The sequence below is a fragment of the Elephas maximus genome, chromosome 7 (assembly GCF_024166365.1).
Source record: "Elephas maximus indicus isolate mEleMax1 chromosome 7, mEleMax1 primary haplotype, whole genome shotgun sequence".
Taxonomy (NCBI): domain Eukaryota; kingdom Metazoa; phylum Chordata; class Mammalia; order Proboscidea; family Elephantidae; genus Elephas; species Elephas maximus.
Window position 1 is genome coordinate 111,712,441 of NC_064825.1, and position 21,431 is coordinate 111,733,871.

At 36.2% G+C, this 21,431-nt stretch overlaps 1 protein-coding gene and 1 pseudogene across 1 annotated transcript; both read left to right on the plus strand.

The window, feature by feature from the left end:
- Positions 1–1,960: 1,960 nt before the first annotated feature.
- Positions 1,961–2,890, plus strand: LOC126079543 (olfactory receptor 4C11-like). The gene has a single exon (XM_049890636.1). It carries the CDS (start codon positions 1,961–1,963, stop codon positions 2,888–2,890), a length of 930 nt encoding a protein of 309 aa, XP_049746593.1.
- Positions 2,891–16,596: 13,706 nt separating this feature from the next.
- On the plus strand, positions 16,597–17,557 carry LOC126080377 (olfactory receptor 4C11-like; annotated as a pseudogene).
- The last annotated feature ends 3,874 nt before the right edge of the window (positions 17,558–21,431 follow it).

Here is a 21,431-nt window from a genome sequence, read left to right on the forward strand (position 1 = left end):
TCCTATGCTGAAATTCAGCAGTGAGAAGACAAAAACCTCCCTTCTTACTCTGCTTAGTTCTAATGTGTCATTTGTATTGTACATCATTCCAATGTATGGCAATTAAGTTACTTATGTGTGTCACCCTGTCTATAGACAGATGATAGATAAATAGACAGATAGATAGATAGATAGATAGATAGATAGATAGATAGATAGATAGATGATAGACAGACAGACAGACAGACAGACAGATAGACAGATAGACAGATAGACAGATAGACAGATAGATAGATAGATAGATAGATAGATAGATAGATAGATAGATAGATAGATAGATAGATAGATAGATAGATAGATAGATAGATAGATAGATGATAGATAGATAGATGATAGATAGATAGATGATAGATAGATAGATAAAGGATCTAGATAAAATACTCAGAGAGAAATTGCAAACAATTTTTCATTTCTATGGTTAAGAGTTTGACAAAGAGTACATCTGGAAAACTCCCAAGAATGAAGGTGAGCCTGGAGTTACATGGCAGTGTGGTGAGGTACAATGTGGTTAAAGAGCACTGAGTTTCAGAACTGCCTCCATAGCTGATTCACAGTTTACTCAAGTTCCTAGAATCCAGTGTTTCTCTTGAATATTGTGGTTCTTCCTGCCTTCGTCAGAAGGCAGTTTGATGGCTCAATGATACGACAAAATAAATAAGTTAAACAGATCATCTCATGAGGTAAGATTTTTTAAAAAATCTTAATTTTTTTTAGTGCAACACATGATTACAACATATTTTCATTATTACCAAAGAGCACAGTTCTAAAAGTAGGTCTCGCTCCATCTCTGATGCCTAGAATGCAGTCTCCCTCCCCAGAGACTACAAATATTATGTTTACTCTTGGTTCTTTTCCAAATACAATTTATGGATTTATTTATATAAGCACATGTAAGTGTGGTATAAATTATCCTGATTTTAATTGAAATATTACATTCTAAGCATACTTTTACATTCTGTGATTTTTCACTCTACAATACATTCTAAAGACTGTTACATATATAGCTAGTACCTTTTCTTTTTTTAAAAACAATGATTACTTGAAAGTGTCAACCCTAGTTTATTAAGTTCTGATGGGCATTTATGTTTTTTCTCATCTTTTGCTACCTTGGAAAGGAATGCAGTGATTTTCTTTGTGCATGGGAGTAAGTGTATCAGCAAAGTAACGGTATTACTGGCTGAGGTGTACGTGCAGTTGCAATATTGATGTTGAGAATCACCCATTAAGAGATTGAACCCACTTATATCTTAACAGAATTGTGTGAAATCGATGGTGGTTTTCCACACCTTTGAAAGCACTATATGTTAACAAATGTATAACAAAAAGTTTGCATTATTATCCAACAGGTAAAAAGAATTCCAATTGCAATTTTAATGGTAATGTATTTCACTGTAATTGAGTGTCCTTTCACTTGTTTAATTCATTTGTTAAGAACAGGGTCTCTTTTCTTTTTTAATTTATTTTAACTTCTTTCGCCTATTTTTTATTTACATTTTGTTTATTTTCAGATTGGTTTGTGGAATCTATTATCCAGAAATTTTCTCCTTTTTTGCAGTACACCACTAATATTGACAGGTTCCTACTTGAAACTGAAGAAAGACGTTCGACTCAAGAAATTATTCACTCGCACCAAATCCTCAACATTAATGTTTATTATGGTGGAAGAATCATTTACTCTTTTATTATTTTTCTGTTACTTCCTCATATACAATCAGAAAAATAGATTATTTTGAATTCTATTTTATTTATATTTATGAAAAATCAACACACAGATAAGTGATTACCCATTTTTAAGTGAAACTTTCATGATCAGGTATAGGTATTCAGGCTCCAAATGCAATAGTAATTTTATAAAATTATTGCTTTTCTCCTTGCAGATTAACTATTTTGAACCTCTACTCTCCCCACATCTACTGAAACAATGCAACAAAATAAGAGTGTAACTGAGTTCATACTGTTAGGATTGACACAGGATCCTCTGAGACAGAAAATGCTGTTCTTCATTTTCTTAATCTTCTACACTGGAACTGTGGTGGGGAATTTGCTCATTATTGTGACCATTAAGTTTAGCCAGTCTCTTGGGAGTCCCATGTACTTCTTCCTATTTTATTTGTCCATTGCAGATACCTGCTTTTCAACATCCACAGTCCCGAGACTACTTTTCGATATTATCTCTGCAAAGAAAGGCATATCATACAGTGAGTGCATAACACAAGTCTTTGTTCTACATTTATTTGGCTGCATGGAGATCTTTGTCCTCATCCTCATGGCTGTTGATCGCTATGTGGCCATCTGTAAGCCCTTGCATTACCTGACCGTTATGAGACGACAGATCTGCATCATCTTGATTATTCTTGCCTGGATAGGGTCTTTTATGCATTCTATAGCTCAGATTATCCTGGCCTTACAACTGCCCTTCTGTGGAAATAATTTGATTGATCATTATTGCTGTGATTTGCAGCCCTTATTAAAACTTGCTTGCATGGACACTTACGTGATCAACCTGTTAGTAGTGTTCAACAGTGGGGCCATTTGCTCAACCAGTTTCTTCATTCTGATGATCTCATATGTGGTCATCTTGTATTCCCTGAGAAACCACAGTGCAGAAGGGAGGAAGAAAGCCCTTTCCACTTGCACTTCCCACATCATCGTAGTGGTCTTATTCTTTGGTCCATGTATATTCATATATACACGTCCACCTGCCACTTTCCCCATGGACAAGATGGTGGCAGTATTTTATATCATAGGGACACCCTTTCTCAACCCACTCATCTACACACTAAGGAATACAGAAGTGAAAAATGCTATGAGAAAGTTAAGGAGTTTCAAAATTACCTCAGAAAGCAAATAATGAATTGGGGACTTGATTATTTTTTCAGTAATGGTTTGACTGATTTTGCACAGACATAAAATATGATCCAAACCCCCCAAAACCAAACCCACTGCCCTCAAGTCGATTCCCACTCGTAATGACCTGACATGGTTTCCAAGTCTGTAAATCTCTACAAAAGCAGACTGCCAAATTTTTCTCCCATGGAGACACTGGTGGTTTTGAACCACTGACCTTTTAGTTAGCAGTCAATCAATTTAACCACTGTCATCAGGGATCCTTAGTGTGTGATTGTGGGACTAATACACAATCTTATACAGGTTGTGGGTTTCTATTTTTTGTAGTTCACAAACAAGATGGATGCCTAGCATCATCTTTTGTGTTGTAGCTAGATACAGTGTCAGAATAAGTCAGATATTTATGGACCAAGAGGGCATCAAACTGACTTAATCTTTTCCTGAGAGCTCAACTCTGAATTCTGTACTTTTTCTTTTGATAAACATTTATATAATCACAGCCATTAAAACTAGCAAGGATACATAAATAAAGTGCAACTAATTCTTTATGATCTTTCATTCTCTCTATAATACATTTCCAGTTAGGTGTCCAGCTTCCTTTGAACACCTCTAAGGGAAGGGAACTCAGTACTGAGATGTTGAGAAAGTCCATTCGATTTCATCACTAGTTCATCTTTGAAAAGTTCCATCTTTTTTAACCAAAGCCTTCTTTTTTTATGTACTGATACTCTAAATTAATTTTTTTCTCATTGTTTTCTTGTGTTATTAAGATGACTTCAGGGGTTTTAACAGGATGTTTTTAATTTAGTATTACAATGGGCCTTGGGGTCTTCAGTTATTTATGTGGAAGGCCTGGTGTGCAGAAGCTCAGCCTCAGAACCCTGAAACTCGAAAAGATAGGAAAGTGATGTAATGCATATTGTCAGGTTTAAATAAAAATAAACTAGAGATAGTATATGTTTTCTGAGACTAAAAAGCAGAAAAGTAAAAATTTATTTAAAGCCAATTAATGGCTTGATATTATTTTGTTTAAAGATGGATTATGTCAGTAAATTTACCATCAGGATTCAGAAAATGCCAAGGAGAGTTGTCTCCAGTTGGTGAGGTTGAGAATCCACGATTGCAGCAGGAAGTTGCTATTTGAGCTGTCATAATGGAAAGGCTGTGTAGATTCTCGTTAGAATTGCAAGCAGAATTTTGGTGGCCCCAGGGCAAGAGTATATTATCAACGCCGCCTTGGCCTTGTATGTCATAGGTTATGTCATGAACTGTGATATTCATCCTTTTCAGTGTACTAACATATAACAACACATCTCTATCATTAAGAGTCCATTTCATTTTAATGCTGCTTTTAATTCTTTAGTCACACAAAACTTACCAATATGAACAATGTCCTCTTGTTGGAGATTATTTTAAAAATAAATTTAGTAAAATACCACTAGTTTCCTGTGTTCTCATTTCTTTTTGCTTTCAGCAACTTTGAGAAGTTCAGTATCTACACTAGTGTCCCAAAGTTGACATTTAATGCATGAGGAAGCCCAAATATTTAACAAAAAATGGAAATGTCATTAACAGTATTGAATTTTATGTGATCCCTGTGATCCTGGAAAACAGCCATGGTTAACCCCCCTCCCAACACAGTTTTGTGTTCTGGAAAACTGCCATACAAACATCCTTCACCATATGACTTAAATACAACTCAAGGGTGCACCTTGTTTACTTATGACAAGGCTAGATGCAGACTCTTCATATTCTCATTCTTTGCATCAAAAATGATTAGCTGAACAATCTCTCCCACTGATCAAGTAGAACAACATGCTTGCTAACCAAACTTTGGCTAAGCATCTCTCCTTCACCAAGTTCCCTGAACTTTGGCCCACACTCAACCAGAGTCAGCATACAACCCCTCAATAAGTTGTTGTTGTAAAGTGCCATCGAGTCTGTTCCAACTCATAACAACCTTATGTACTACTGAACAAAACACTGCCCATTCCTTCGCCATGCTCACAATCGTTGTTATGCTTGAGCCCATTGTTGCAGCCCCTGTGTCAATCCATGTCATTAAGGGTCTTCTCTTTTTTGATGACCCTCTACTTTACCAAGCATGATATTCTTCTCCAGGAACGGATCTCTCCTAATAATATGTCCAAAGTATGGGAGACATAGTCTTGGCGTTCTTGATGCTAAGAAGCATTCTGGTTGCACTTCTTCCAAGATAGATTTGTTCATTCTTTTGGCAGACCATGATATAGTCAATATTCTGCATCAACACCACAATTCAAAGGTATCAATTCTTCTTCTGTCTTCCTTATTCATTGTCCAGGTTTTGCATGCATATGATGCTGTTGAAAATACCATGGCTTAGGTCAGTTTCTAAGGTGACATCTTTGCTTTTCAATACTTTAAAGAGTTCTTTTGCAGCAGATTTGCCCAATGCAGTGTGTCTTTTAATTTCTTGACTGCTGTTTCCATGGATGTTGATTGTAGATTCAAGTAAAATGAAATCTTGACAAAGTCAATCTTTTCTTCATTTATCATGATGTTTCTTTATGTTGAGATGTAATCCATACTGAAGACTGTGGTCTTTGATCTTCATCAGTAAGCACTTCAAGTCCGCTTCATTTTCAGCAAGTAAGGTTGAGTCACCTGCATAATGCAGGTTATCAGTGAGACTTCTTCCAATCCTGAAGCCCTGTTCTTCATACGTCCAGCTTCTCTGATTATTTGCTCAGCATACAGATGATGCACAACTTTCCTGACTTTAAACCACGAAGTATCCCCTTTTTCTGTTCAAACTACTGCCTCTTGATCTGTTTACAGTTTCCTCATGAGCACAGTTTAGGGTTCTGGAATTCCCATTCTTCTCAATGTTATCCATAATATGTTATGATCCACACAGTTGAATGCCTTAGCAAGTCAATGAAACACAGGTAAACATCTTTCTGGTATTCTTTGCTTTCAGCCAGGATCCATCTGACATCAGCAATGATATCCCAGGTTCCATGTCCTCTTCTGAATCTGGCCTGAATTTCTGGCAGTTCCCTGTCAATATACTACTGCAGCCACTTTTGAATGATCTTCAGCAAAATTTTACTTGCATGTGATATTAATGATATTGTTTGATAATTTCTGCATTTGGAGCATAAAGCTGTTTGACTCACTATCCTATTATGGTATGATTTCATCCCATTTGTCCACCCTGGTTTTTCTAGTCTTCTTTATTCTCACCTCTTTAAAATAAAAACCCTATTTCTTGATCTTATGTTCACAACGTTCTCCCTATTGCAGTAGATTCTGACTGTTTATTATAAACTTAATGTAGGCTTACTGTTATGAATTGAATTTGGTCCCCCCAAAGTGTGTAAAAACTTGGCAAGGTCATGATTCCCAGTATTGTGTTATTGTCTAACATTTTGTAATCTGATGTGATTATCCATGTGTTCTACATCCTAACCTCTATAATGTTAATGAGGCAGGATTAGAAGCAGTTATATTAAGGAGGCAGGATTCAATCTATAGGATTAGATTATGTCTAGAGTCAATCTCTTTTGAGATGCAAAAGAGAGAAGCCTACAGACAGGAGAGGGAAACTTTGTCACCAAGAAAGAAGACTGGGAGCAGAGTGCATTCTTTGAACCTGGAGTCCCTGCAGTGAGAAGCTCCTAGACCAGGGGAAGATTGATGACCAGGAACTTTCCCCCGAGCCAACAGAGAAAGAAAGCATTCCTTTGGAGCTGGAACGCTGAATTTGGACTTTCAGCCTTCTAACCTGTGAAAGAATAAATTTCTGTTTGTAAAAGCCACCCACGTTTAGTATTTCTGTTATAGAAGTGCAAGATGACTAAGACACGAGTTGTTGTTGGGTACCATTGAGTTATTTTTGACTGTTAGCAACCCCATGTGACAGAGTAGAACTCCTACATAGGGTTTTCTTGGATGTAACCTATACAGAAGCAGATTAACCAGGTCTTTCTCCCATGGAGTTGCTGTGCAGGTTTGAAACATCAACCTTTTTGTTAGCAGCCAAGCTGTTTAAGAGTCTGCACCATGACAGATCCTTACACTTATCATACCCATTGCTGTCAAGTTGATTCCAACTCATAGGGACCCTATAGAACAGAATAAAGCTGCCTTATATGGTTTTCTAGGCTGTAATCTTTACAGAAGCAGAAAGCCACATCTTAATTCCACAGAGAGGCTGGTGGGTTTGAATTACCAACCTTTTAGTTATCAGCCAAGTACTTAACCACTGCACCACTGGAGCTCCTTATGCTTATCATATGTCCCAACAATTCCATTCCTAACTACTTATCCAAGAAGTGTAATATGTTCACAAAAGACTTGTATTATATAATGGTCACTGCAGCTTTGTGTATGATACCCAAGTGTCCATCATCAGAAAAATGGAAAAACTGTGATATGCAAATACAAATTAAAATATTCCTCAGGAGTAAAAACAAATGAACTAGTAGAACTCACAAAAGCATTGATTATTCACAAAAATATTTCACTGAGTGAAAGAAGCCATATGTAAAATAGTAAATACTACATGGTTTCATTTATACTAAGTTTTAGAACAGGCAAAACTAATCTGTGGTAAAAAAATAAAAAAAAAATAAGAACAGTAGCTGCCTGTGAGATATGAGGAGGCAGGATTATCTAGAAAGCAGCATAAGAGAAATGTGTAGGTTAATGGAAATTTCTATATCTTGATAGGTATTTGAATTTCACAGTTGTATTCCTTTGTAATTTTATGTTAGAAATTTTTTGTAAATTTCATAATAAACATTTCCATAATAAAATGCAGGAAAAATAAATTTTTGAACATCTGATAACATCAGTCCTTTTGTATGGCAACATCCTCTTCAATCAAATATATTCAATAAAGCCATATTAAAAATGGTTTGTCATACCTCTCCATTCTTGGACCTGAAAATTCTGATATTTTATACTGGATGACCAAGATACACCTTGATTTTTCTGTGAAATTGAAACTTGGGAGCCAGGGATGGTTAGGGGAGTATGCAAAGGTGGCCTCCAAGGCATGTGAAACAATTTGAAAAGAAGTCATGTTTCCAGATAAAGACAGGACTGGCCCCTGGCTATGATGGACTTGTACAACCAAAGGGACTTTTTGCCTAGGTTCCAGGCCAAAAAGTATATATATGTATATATATACACAAATATATACACATAGCAAATATATACAAATATATACATATATACACACAAACATGCAAACATATATATTGTTTAAAGTATAGGTGAACACAGTACACTGTAAATGTTTAACAAGTGACTAAGAGAATCTATTATAATGGCAGATGGGAGAGTTAGACTATTTCTGAAGAGTCTTCATGGCCATTTTAAGCACCTTGAACCGTATGGTTGGGAATAAACTATAATTTTAGTAATTCAATAAATGAATTACTTAATGATACTTCCTTTGTTTCAGAAGCCTCTTCATATAATGAAGAAATGATAGTGATACATAAAATAATAATATAATGATAACATAAAATAATAATAATGACTACATGTATTGACTATATAATGTTTCAGTGCAAAGCAGTATATATTTTTTAACATGCATTAAGTCCTCAAGTCCCTCAAATTTCCTATGGGATATTTTCCAAAAGTTGTTCACAACTTACTCTAGCTCCTAGTCTAATAAAAAAAAAAGGGGAAGTTAAAACACATACAAACACAAAGTAAATTTAAGAGTCATAGAACCATGGACAGTCAAAACAAGAAAAAGCCAAAGTGAATATTTAATATCATGTGAACAGCATGATGCACAGAATTTTAAAAATCAGCAAATATTTATTGAATACATAAATAATGACTAAAGACGTTGTATTGATGGAAAATTGAGACTTGGTTTCTTTAGAGGTAAAATGTTATATCTAAAGTCACACCATTAATTGGTTCATACTTTTGTACTTTGACATTACAATGTGAAGAAGTTAACCAGATTATTTAAGAGAAGATATTATAATAGTCTTTTTTGAATATTTGATACTCATGCCCCAGTTCTCTTTTAGAGACTGAACCAATTATTTTTTCTTTTGAATCTTTCTAGAGAGGGATTCAATGTGTGCATATTTTTCTGCACTTTTTACTTTAAAATGCACCCTGAAAAAGAAAATCTACTGACTTGGAAAATATATTTGGCTATGACATATCCAACAAGTGTCTAGTCTCTAAAACTATTAAATGTATTTCAACATCTCAAACGCAAACAAAAAATAATCCAGTTTAAAATGGGCAAAAGATATGAACAGACACTTCACCAAAGAAAACTTTCAGGTGGCTAACAGGCACATGAGGAAATGCTCACAATCATTAGCCATTAGAGAAAAGCAAATAAAAAGTACAATGAGATACCATCTCACCTTGGCATTACTGGCACTAATCAAAAAAAAAAAAAAAAAAAAAAACAGACAATAACAAATAACATTGGAGAGGTTGAAAGCTGGTGGAAATGTGAAATGGTACAACCACTATGGAGACCAATATGGCATCTCCTAAAAAAGCTAGAAATAGAAATACCATATGATCCAGCAATCTCACTACTAAGAAAGTATCTTAGAGAAATAACAGCCATGACGTGAATAGTCAACATACATCCACTGAGGCCAAAGACGAAGAAATCGAAAATTTTTACCAACTCCTGCAGTCTGAGATTGATTAAAAACACAATCAAGATGCATTGGTAATTACTGGTGATTGGAATGCAAAAACAGAAACAGTGACAGTACATATGAGTTCACCAGACGGAAAACATAGGAATCAAATTGACTACATCTGCAAAAGAGATGATGGAAAAGTTTGATATCATCAGTCAGAAGAAAGCCAGGGGCTGACTGTGAAACAGACCACCAATTTGTAAGTTCAAGTTGAAGCCGAAGAAATTTAAAACAAGTCCATAAGAGGCAAAATACAACCTTAAGTATATACCAACTGAATTTGGAGACCATCTCAAGAATAGATTTAGGCATTGAACAATAATGGCCAAAGACTACACGAGTTGGGGGATGACATCAAGGACATTATACGTGAAAAAAGCAAAAGGTCATTAAAAAGACAGGAAAGAAAAAAGGCCAATGGATGTCAGGAGGAACTATGAAACTTGATCTTAAACATCGAGTAGCTAAAGGGGATAGAATAAATGATGAAGTAAAGAGATGAACAGAATATTTCAAAGTGCAGCTTGAGAAGCCAAAGTAAAGTATCATAATGAAATGTGTAAAGACTTGCAGTTAAAAAAAAAATGAACACATTCAGCATTTCTGAAACTGAAAGAGCTGAAAAAAAATTCAAGCCTCATGTTGCAATTTTGCAAGGTTCTAGGGGCAGTATATTGAATGACTCAGGTAGCACCAAAAGAAGATGGAAAGAATACACAGAGTCACTGTACCAAGAAGAATTGGTCAAAGTTCAAACATTTCAGAATGTACCATACAATCAAGAAGCAATGGTGTTGAAGGAAGAATTACAAGCTGCACTGAAGGCATTAATGAAATGGACACAACACTGGAGGTCCTCACTCATCTCTGCCAAGTAATTTGCAAGACAGCTTCCTGGGCAACTGATAGAAAGAGAGTCATATTTGTGCTGATTTCAAATAAAGGTGATTCAACAGAATGCAGAAATTACCATTAACATCACAGGCAAGTAAAATTTTGCTGAAGATAACTCAAAAGCTTTTGGAGCAGCACAATTACAGGGAACTGTCAGTATTTCAAGCCAGTCCAGAGAGAACGTGGAACGAGGGATATCTTTGATGATGTCAGACAGATCTTGGTTGAAAAAAAGAGAATACTAGAAAGATGTTTACTGTGTTCTGTTGACCATACAAAGGCATTCGACAGTGTGGATCATAACTTACCGATGAAGACCAAAGACTACAGCCTTCGGTATGGATTACACATGAACATAAAGAAAACAAAAATCCTCACAACTGAACCAATAAGCAATATCACGATAAAGGGAGAAAACATCAAAATTGCCAAGGATTTCATTTTTCTTGGATCCACAATCAACGTCCATGGAGCAACAACCACAAAATCAAATAATTTATTGCACTGGACAAATCTGCTGCAAAAGGTCTCTTTAAAGTATTAAAAACCAAGATGTCACTTCAAGGACTAAGGTGTGCCTGAGCCAACCCATGATATTTTCAATTGCCTCATATTCATATTCATGTGAAAGTAGGACATTGAATAAAAATGACCAAAGAAGAATTGATGCCTTTGAATTATGGTGTTGACCAATAATATTGAATATACCCTAGACTGTCAAAGTAATGAACAAGTCTGTCTTGGAAGAAGTACAGCCAGACTGCTTCTTGGAAGCAAGATGGCAAGACTGTCTCATGTACTTCGGACATGTTTGCTGACCCTCTATCTTACCAAGCATGATGGCCTTCTCCAAGGAAAACCAGTCCCTGGAGAAGGACATCATCCTTGGTAAGATAGACAGTCAGCAAAAAAGAGGAAGACCTTCAATGATATGAATTCACATAGAAGCTGCAAAAATGAGCTTGATTGTAAGGATGGAGCAGGACTGGGTAGTGTTTTTGTTCTGTTGTACACTGGGTGGCTATGAGTCGGAACCTACTCCATAGCACCTGACAACAACCAAAATATCCATTTGGATCAATATACTGAGAGAATATCACAAGAGCATTAAGATTGCCTCATCAATATAGAATTATTGTCTTTAAGTTGGCAATTTGGAAATAGTTAATAAATATTTAATTACACCCATTTGAAACTCAGGTACACTATTTTGGGTTATTAGGTGTCATTTTGTATTAGGATACTGATTAATTAGAAATGCCACAATGCCTAATCACTTTTTTTCTTATTTTCCCTTGTTTTTAATTTGCTTTGTCTTTTATTTTCACTATAGGAGGGTAGGAGAATGAGTGTCAGTAGAATATAAATGGAATAGAGTTGAGTTAAACATAGTTCTTTGCTCAGAGCATACACTTCTCACAGGTCTATGCAAAATCCCTCTTTTCTTTTATAAACACTTTCCTTCTTTTTAATTACCCATTTCTTCTCTTCCCACTGTCTTATTTACTTAATGCTGCTGTAGCAGATATACCACAAGTGAGTAGATTTAAAAAACACCACTTCATTTTCTCATAGTTCTGCAGGGAATATTCAAGTCAGGAATTCTTTCTGAAAGACTGTACTAGTTTCTGGTGTCTGCAGATGATCCTTGACATTTGTTCTTGTTCTTTGGTTGTTCCTTGGGGTCTTTCTTCCCCCCGTATGTTTGTGTCCTTCTGTCTATTCTGCTCTTTTTATAACTCAGAGTGATTAAGTTTAGGACCCACCGCACATTCAGGTTTGACGCAATTAACATAACAAGCAAAACTCTGCTTCCAAACAGGATCATATTCAAAAGTACATGGGCCAGGACTTCAATACAAATTTTGGGGGGGACACAATTCATTCTGTAAAATTCCATCCCTTGTTGCCTCCAAATTTCATGTCCTTCCCACATGCAAAACATATTCACCCTATCTATCACATTATCCCAAAAAGCCTTAGCCCATTCTGGCATCATCTCTCAATCCAAAATATCCTTTGAATCATCTAACTCAAGTATGGGTGTGACTCTGGGTGTGTTCCTTTCTGGGGCAAAATTCTTCTGCATCTGTGTACCTGTGAAACCTGGGATGTAAGTTATCTGCTTCCAACGTACAATGGTGGGAAAGGCCCAAGGCAGACATTCTCATTCCCAAAGGGAAAAATTTTGAGGGAAAGAAGTCTTGGGTACCAAGTAAGTCTAGGAACCTGACAGGGCAAATTTCATTACCTCTCAAGGCTTGAAAATAGCCCTCTGTTTTCCAGGTATATCTGGCAATGGACCTAATGTCCAGACCATGGACATTGGCCATGTGCTTCAGATTTTTGGTGGCAATTCCTCAAATCTGGGTGTTGGTCCTGCCTTGGCCCACAGACGTTGTGGCCTCATGCTCTCAATGCTTATTTGCCATCTGTATATCTTCTTTGGAGAAGTGTCTGTTCATGTCATTGGCCCTTCACTGTAGGATCAGTATGAGTAGGAATCGAACGGATAACAACAGGTTTGGTTTTTTTGGTTTCACCGTTTTTAAATTAACATTTATTTTAAAATGGTTAGAGATTTATGGAAAATTTACAAAAATAGTACAGTTTCCCCTATTATTATCATGTTATACTAGTGTCTTAATTACGTGGTGATATAACAGAAATACCACACATGAATGGCCTTAATAAACAAAAATTTATTTGCTAACAGTTTAGGCAGCTTGAAGTCTGAATTCAGGGTGCCAGCTCTTAGGGAAAGCTTTCTCACTCAACACTGAAGGAATGTCCTTGTCTGTTCAGATTCTGCGTCCTGGTCCCTTGGAGATCTCTGCGTGTCGTTTATTTTACCCTATCTCTGCTCTGCTTGCTTGTTTAATCTCTTTGATATCTCATAAGAGATTGACTCAAGATACAACCAACACTAATTCTACTTCATTAACATAACAAAGACAACCCATTCCCAATGGGATTATAATTGCAGGAATAAAAAACATAAAAACATAAACATAAAAATAGAGGTTAGGATTTACAACACATGATTTTGAGAACATAGTTCAATCCAGGACAACTAGTATGGTAAATTTCTTGCAATTAATGATCTGATGTTGACAGTTTAGTATTATTAATGAAAATCCATACTTTAATCAGATTACCTTAGTTTTTATCCCAAATCACATCCAGAATACAACATTACATTTAATCATCATATTTCCTTAGACACCTCTAGACAGTTTTGATGACCTTGAAATATTTGTATAATATGCCTCAAGTAAGGTTTGTCTAATATTTTTCTCATGATTAGGCTAGGATTTTGAATTCCTCAGAAGAAAACCACAGAGGCAAAATGTCATTTTCATCACATCAAGGTTGCATACTATCATTATGACTTATTAGTGGTGATGTTAGCTTTGATCATCTGGCTGAGGCAGTGTTTGTCAGATTTCTCTACTGTAAACTTACTCGTTTTTCTCCTTATCCTATTGTACTCAATGGAAGTAAGTCATTTTTCAGTTCACACTTAAAAGGTAGAAAGTTTTTCCGTGAGAATGGGTTACTTCTGCCAACCAAGAGGCTGGCAGTTCAAATCCACCAGATGCTCTTTGGAAACTCTATGGGGCAGTTCTACTCTGTCCTGTAGGGACACTATGAGTCAGAATCGACTCGACGGCAGTGGTTGGGTTTTATATCAGTATGTACTAATGGATATTTATTTTCTATTTTGAGGTTTAGTCCAGTACTGTGGTATTTTTTTGCTCATATTTTTCTAGTTTTACTAATGGGAGCTTTTTCAGTTGATTGCTGTGTCTCTATGGGATATCCTCACCACTGTTCCTGTTTGTTTTTGTGTGTGTGTTTGTGCGTGTGTGTACGTGTGCACATGTGTGCTTGAGAACTTCCTTACTCTCTGGCACTACAAGATGTTCCAGTTCCTCTTGTATACTCCTTGCCCCAACCCTACAATCAGCAGCTATTTTCCAAGAAATTCTATTTCTTTTTATTAGAGACTGTTAGTAAAACCAAAATCTGGGTACTAGATGACTTTTTTTTTTTACTCAAGTCAAAAAATATCATTTATGACCAAAACTTGTACTTTGAATGTCAAGATTAGGCCACATCTTTCCCTTTAGATTAATTTCTTAGATTTAATTAATTTCTTAGATTAAGAAGAAAAATTGAAGATAAGTTCTTTACCACATTTGACTCAAGTTTCTTAATTGGCAGGAAGTGGGCGCTTTAGGGAATGATCTTCCCCAGAGTGCATTATTTGTGTTAAATACTCCTCCAGGAAAGGCAAAAAACAAGCATTTCCCAGTCAAAATCTTGTGTGAGGGTGGATTTCCAAGTGGTTCCTGGGTGGGATGAAACTGTCAGCAACTTAGAGTGCTCCTAATAGACAGATGAGAACCTAAGCATCTTCGTGAGATTAAAGAGAGCTTTAGAAGCACTTCTTTTTTTTCTAAAAAGTAAATGACTCCCAAATTACCCTGAGAAGAAAAGAGAGTAACTGAGAATTCTAACCTCTGCATAAAAGCTGGTAACATTTTTATTGGAGAATAACAGTTGTCTTTAGTATTTGGAGGAAATCAATCTGTTCAATGTGACCACAGTAAGTATCCAATACACAGAAGTCACTTGTGGAAGGATAGAAAATTTAGGGACTTTTCTCCAAGTGATTTACCAGTTAAAACGAGAAGGCAGAAATAAAATATATGTATGGCAGTTGAGCACTACAGGTAAATGCTTTTGGTAGATGGAAATGAGGGAGATAAGCAAATAAAAATGGTATATCTTGAGTGTTCCAGAAATGCTTCATGAAGGTGTTTATTTTCCTGAGGTTAGAGTAGCCTGCAGGCTTCATACCTCTTCAATAGTGACCAAGTATAGAACAGTGTGGGATATTATTGAATTCTAGCTATAGAAAATCCTCCTTAATTCTTTCATTCATTATACCTATACTTATCAAACACCTACTTTTTTTCTATGCTGAAATTCAGCAGTGAGAAGACAAAAATCCCCCGCCTTATGTTGCTTAGTTCTAATGTGCCATTCCATTGTATGTCATTGTAATGTATAGCAGTTATGTGACTTATGTGTATAAGCCTGCCTAAAGATAGAGAGACAGACAGGCGTACAGACAGACAGACAGATCAAGATATAATACCTAAAAAAAAAAAAAAAAAAAACCTAGTCAATAGAAATTGCAAACAATTTTTCATTTCTGTGATTAAGAGTTTGACAAACAGTACCTCTGGAAAACTTTCAAGGATGAAAGTGAGCCTGGAGTTATATGGCAGTGTGGGGCTGTACAATCTGGTTGAAGAGCACTGAGTTTTAGAACTGCCTCTATAGCTGATGCATTGTTTACTCCAGTTCCTGGAATCCAGTGTTGCCCTAGAATATTGTGATGCCTCCTGCCTATGTCAGAAGGCAGTTTGAAGGCTCCATGACATCCTACCAAAAATGTATAAGAGTGATGGTTTTCCACATCTTTGAAAGCACTATATGTTAACAAACGTTTAACAAAAAGGTCACATTACTATCTGATACGTGAAAAGGACAACTAATTGCAATTTTAATGGTAATGTATTTAACTCAGAATGAGTGTCTTTTCAGTTTTTTAGTTCTTTTGTTAAGAACAGGGTCTCTTTATTTTTTAACTTATTTTAATTTGGGGGGGTATTGTATATTTGTATTTTCTTTATTTTAAGGTTGATCTGTGAAATCTATTATGTAAAAATATTCTGTATTTCTGTAGCACACCATCTCTCATATTGACAGGCCCCTGCTGAAAAATGCTCAACTCAGGAAATTATTCACTTATACCAAATCTCCAACATTAATATTTATTATGTCTGAAGAATCATTTCCTTTTTTATTATATTCTATTACACCATCATGTACAATCAGAGAATTAGATTACCTGCTATGAATTGTATTTATATTTATGGAAAAATCAATATAGAGAATGACATAATAAGTGATTATCCATTCATAAGTGGGGATTTCCTCATCAAGCTTAGGCATTTAAACTCCAAATGCAGTATTCATTTTATAAAATTATTGCTTTTTCCTTGCAGATTAACTACGTCTAATCTCTACTTTCTCTACATCTACTGAAAAAATGGAGCCAAATAAGAGTGTAACTGAGTTCATACTGTTAGGATTGACACAAGATCCTCTGAGGCAGAAAACGGTGTTCATAATTTTCTTCATTTTCTACACGGGAACTGTGGTGGAAAATTTGCTCATTATCTTGACCATCAAGAAAATTTGCTCATTATCTTGACCGTCAAGTTCAGCCAGTCTCTTGGGAGTCCCATGTACTTCTTCCTATTTTATCTGTCCTTTGCTGATACCTGCTTTTCAACTTCCACAGCCCCAAGACTAATTGTGGATGCTCTCTCTGCAAGGAAAGTCATGTCCTACAATGAGTGTATGATGTAAGTCTTTGCAGTGCATTTATTTGGCTGCATGGAGGTCTTTGTCCTTATCCTCATGGCTCTTGATTGCTATGTGGCCATCTGTAAGCCCTTGCCATTACCTGACCATCATGAGAAGACAGGTTTGCGTAATCTTGATTATTCTTGCCTGGATAGGGTCTTTTATACATTCTATAGCTCAGGTTATCCTGGCCTTACAAATGCCCTTTCTGTGGAAACAATTTGATTGACCATTATTGCTGTGATTTGCAGCCCTTGTTAAAACTTGCTTGCATCGACACTTATGTCAACAACCTACTGATAGTCTTCAATAGTGGGGCCATTTGCTCCATCGGTTTCTTCATTCTGATGATTTCATACCTTGTCATCTTGTATCTCCTGAGAAATCACGGTGCAGAAGGAAGGAAAAAAGCCCTTTCCACTTGTACCTCCCATATCATAGCAGTTCTCTTATCTTTTGTTCCGTGTATATTCATATACATACGTCCACCAACCACTTTCCCCATGGACAAGATGGTGACAATATTTTTTACCATTGGGACACCCTTTCTCAACCCACTCATCTACACCCTTAGGAACACAGAAGTGAAAAATGCCATGAAAATGTTAAGGGGTATAAAAACTACCTCAGAAAGCAAATGATGAATTAGGGTTTAGATTATATTTTCAGTAATGATTTGACCGATTTTGTGCAGATATCAAATATGATCCAAACCCAAAAAGCCAAACCCACTGCCATTGAGCATTCTGACATTGTAGGGACTCCATAGAGTTCCCAAGGTTGTAAATTTCTACAGAAGCTGACACCCACATCTTTCTCCTGTGGAGCCACTGGTGGTTTCTAACCTCCAACCTTTCAGTTAGCAGCTGATAGTTTTGACCATTGGGCAACCAGGACTCCTTAGTTTGTGATTATTGTGGAAATAATACACAATCATACATATGGTTGTAGTATTCTATTTTTTTTTTTTTTTTTTTTTGGTAGTTCACAAACAAGATGAATGCCTAGCATTATCTTTTGTGTTGTAGCTGGATACAGTGTCAGAATAAGTCACATAATTTTGAACCAAGGTGGCATCAACCTAACTCAACCATTCCTGAGACCTCCACTCTCACATTGCTGACCATGAACTATATATCACAATTCTGAATCCAGTACTTTTTATTTTGATACATAGATATTTATACAATCACAGTCATTCAAACATGTGAGTATCCATAAATAAAGTGCAACTATTTCTGTATGATCTTTTGTTCTTTTTATAATGTATTTCCGGTTAGGTGTCTAGCTTCCATTGAACACCCTCCAGTGAAGGGAACTCAGTACTGAAATGTTGAGAAAGTCCATTCCATTTTAGCACTAGTTTGTCTTTGAAAAGTTCCATCCTTTTAATCAAAGCCTTCCTTTTTTTTAATGTACTGACATTCTAAATTATTTTTTTCTCATTGTTTTCTTGACGGCCACAGGATTTTTTAGGGGATATTTTTAATTTAGTATTACAATGGGCCTTGAGATATTCAGCTGGTGTGCAGAAGCTCAGCTACAGAACACTGAAACTCTGAAAGTTAGGAAAGTAAATAACGCCTATTGTTAGAATTAAATGATAACAAACCAGAGATAGTACATATTTTCTGAGACTGAAAAACAGAAAAGTAGAAAGTTATTTAAAGCCCATTAATGGTATATTATTTTATTTAAAGATTGACTGTAGCAGTAAAATTACCATTGGAATTCAGAAAATGCCCAGGAAATTTGTCTCCAGTTAGTGAGGATAAGAAGAATCCATGATTATAGCAGGAAGCTGCTTTTTGAGGTGCTGTATTTTTTTTTAATAGAAGGGCTGTATAGATTTCCAAGTTAGAATTGTCATCAGAATTTTGGTGGCCACAGTGGGCAGAGCAGATTAACAGCACCACCTTGGCCATGTATGCCATGGGTTATGTCATGAACTTTGGTATTCATCCATTTCAGTGTACTAAAATGTAACACATCTCTACCATTACTGGAGTCCATTTCATTTTAACGTTGCTTTTAATCCTTTAGTCACACAAAACTTGACCAATACCAGCAATGTCCTCCTGTCAGAGATTATTTTAAAAATAAACTTAGTAAAATATCTTCAGTTTCCTGTGTTCTCATTTTGTTTTGTTTTCCCAGACATTAAGAAGTCTAGTGTCGCACTAGTGTACCAAAGTTGACATTTAATGTACGAGGAGGACCATATATTTAACAGACAATGGAAATGTCATTGAAACTACTGAATTTTGTGTGATCCCTGTGATCCTAGCCATGGTTAACCCCCTCCCTCAACACTCTTTGGTGTTGTGGAAAACTGTCAAGCAAACATTCTTCACTATATGACTTATATATAACTCAAGGATGCCCCTTGTTTACCTATGACAAGGCTAGACACAGGCCCTCCATACTCCTATTTTTTGCTTCATAAATGATTAGCTGAACAGCTTGTCCCACTGATCATTTAGGGCAAAACGCTTAATAACCAAACATTGGTTAAGCATCTATCCTTTCCCCAGGTCCCTGAAATTTGACCTATACTCAATCTGAGCTAGAATACAGCGCATTGTTAAGAGCCCATCCTAAAAACAGGCTATCCTTAGTATAAAGTTCTTTGACTTACTGTCTGATTCTGGCACCCTTTCATCCCATTTCTGCACCGTAGTTTTTCTAGCCTTGTTTATTCTCTCCTTTATAAAATAAAAACCTATTTGTTGATCTTATGGTCTGGCTGCATATTATAAAGCTTAACATAGGCATATTGTTGTGGATTGAATTGGGTTCCTCCAAAATGTGTATCGACATGATTCCCAGTATTGTGTGGTGGTCTACCATTTTGTGATCTGATGTAATGATCCATGTGTTGAACATTTTAACCTCTATGATATTAATGAGGCAGAATTAGAATCATTTATATTAATGAGGTAGGATTCCATTTACAGGATTAGGTTATAGCTAGAGTCAACCTCTTTTGAGATGTAAAAGAGAGAAACTAGAAGACAGGAGAGGGAAATTTTGCCACCAAGAAAGAAGCACTAGGGCCAGAGTGTATTCTTTGAACCTGGAGTTCCTGCACTGAGAAGCTCTTAGACTGGGGAAGACTGATGACCAGGACCTTTCCCCTGAGCCAACAGAGAGAGAAAGCATTCCCCTGCATGTGGTGTCCTGAATTCAGACTTCTAGCTTTCTAAACTCTGAATTTCTTTTGTCAGAGCCATTCAGTTTTGGAATTTCTGTTATAGAAGCACTAGATGACTAAGACACTTATCATGTTGATGTTGGGTACCGTTGAGTTGTTTTCAACTCATAACAACCCCATGGGACAGAGTAGAACTGCTACATAGGGTTTTCTTGGCTGTAATCTTTACAGAAGCAGATCATCAGGTCTTTCTACCATGGATCTACTGTTCACGTTTGAACCACCAAAGTTTTTGTTAACAACCAAGCTGTTTAATCATCTGCACCACCAGGGCTCCTTACTCTTATCATACCCATTGCCATCAAGTCAATTCCAACTCACAGCGACACTATAGAACAGTGTTGAACTGCCCAGTAAGGCTTTCAAAGCTATAACCTTTACAGAAGCAGATGGCCACATCTTTATTCCATGGAGTGGATGGTTGGCTCGAATCACCAACCTTTTGCTTAGTAGCCAAGGGCTTAACCACTGCACCACTACCTTAACCAGGGCTCCTTATGCTTATCATATGTCCCAACAATTCCATTCCTGACTACTTACCCAAGAAAAATAATATGTTCACAGACACACTTGTACTACAATGTTCGCAGCAGCTTTGTGTATAATACCTAAGTGTCCATCATAGAAAAATGGATAAACTGTGGTATGTTAATACAAATTAAAATACTCAGCAATAAAAAAAAAAAATGAACTATAGATACTTACAAAAGCATTGATGATTACCAAAATATTTTGCTGAATGAAAGAAGCCATACGTAAAAGAGTAAATACTACATGTTCTCATTTACATTAAGTTCTAGAACAAGCAAAACTAATCTACGGTGGGAAAAGAATCAGAACAGAAATTGTCTGCGAAATTCAAGGGGGCCAGGATTATCTAGAAAGCAGCACAAGCAAAATGTCTAAGTTAATGAAAATTTCTGTACCTTGACAAGCATTTGAGTTCACCATTACATTCATTTGTAATTTGGTTATATGGTATAAATGTTTCATAGATTTCCTAATAAGTTGCAGGAAAAATAAATTTTTCAACGTACTACTATATCAGTGAAATATATTCCACAGAGCAATATTAAAAATGGTTCTCGTCATTCCTCACCATTCTTGGACTTGAAAACTCTGATGTTTTATACTGAATAACCAAGATATACCCTGCTATTTCTTCCAGACTGAAGCTTGGGAGCCAGAGGTTGCTAAGGGAGTATGCAAAGCTGGCTTCCACACTTGTGAAACAATTAGAAAAGGAGTCAAGTTCCCAGATAAGGGCAGGACTTGCCTCTGGCCTTTATGGCCTGTGTAAC

What these genes read in the sequence shown, in the direction of transcription:
- LOC126079543 (XM_049890636.1), top strand. Translation starts at nt 1,961, where the DNA reads ATGCAACAAAATAAGAGTGTAACTGAGTTCATACTGTTAGGATTGACA.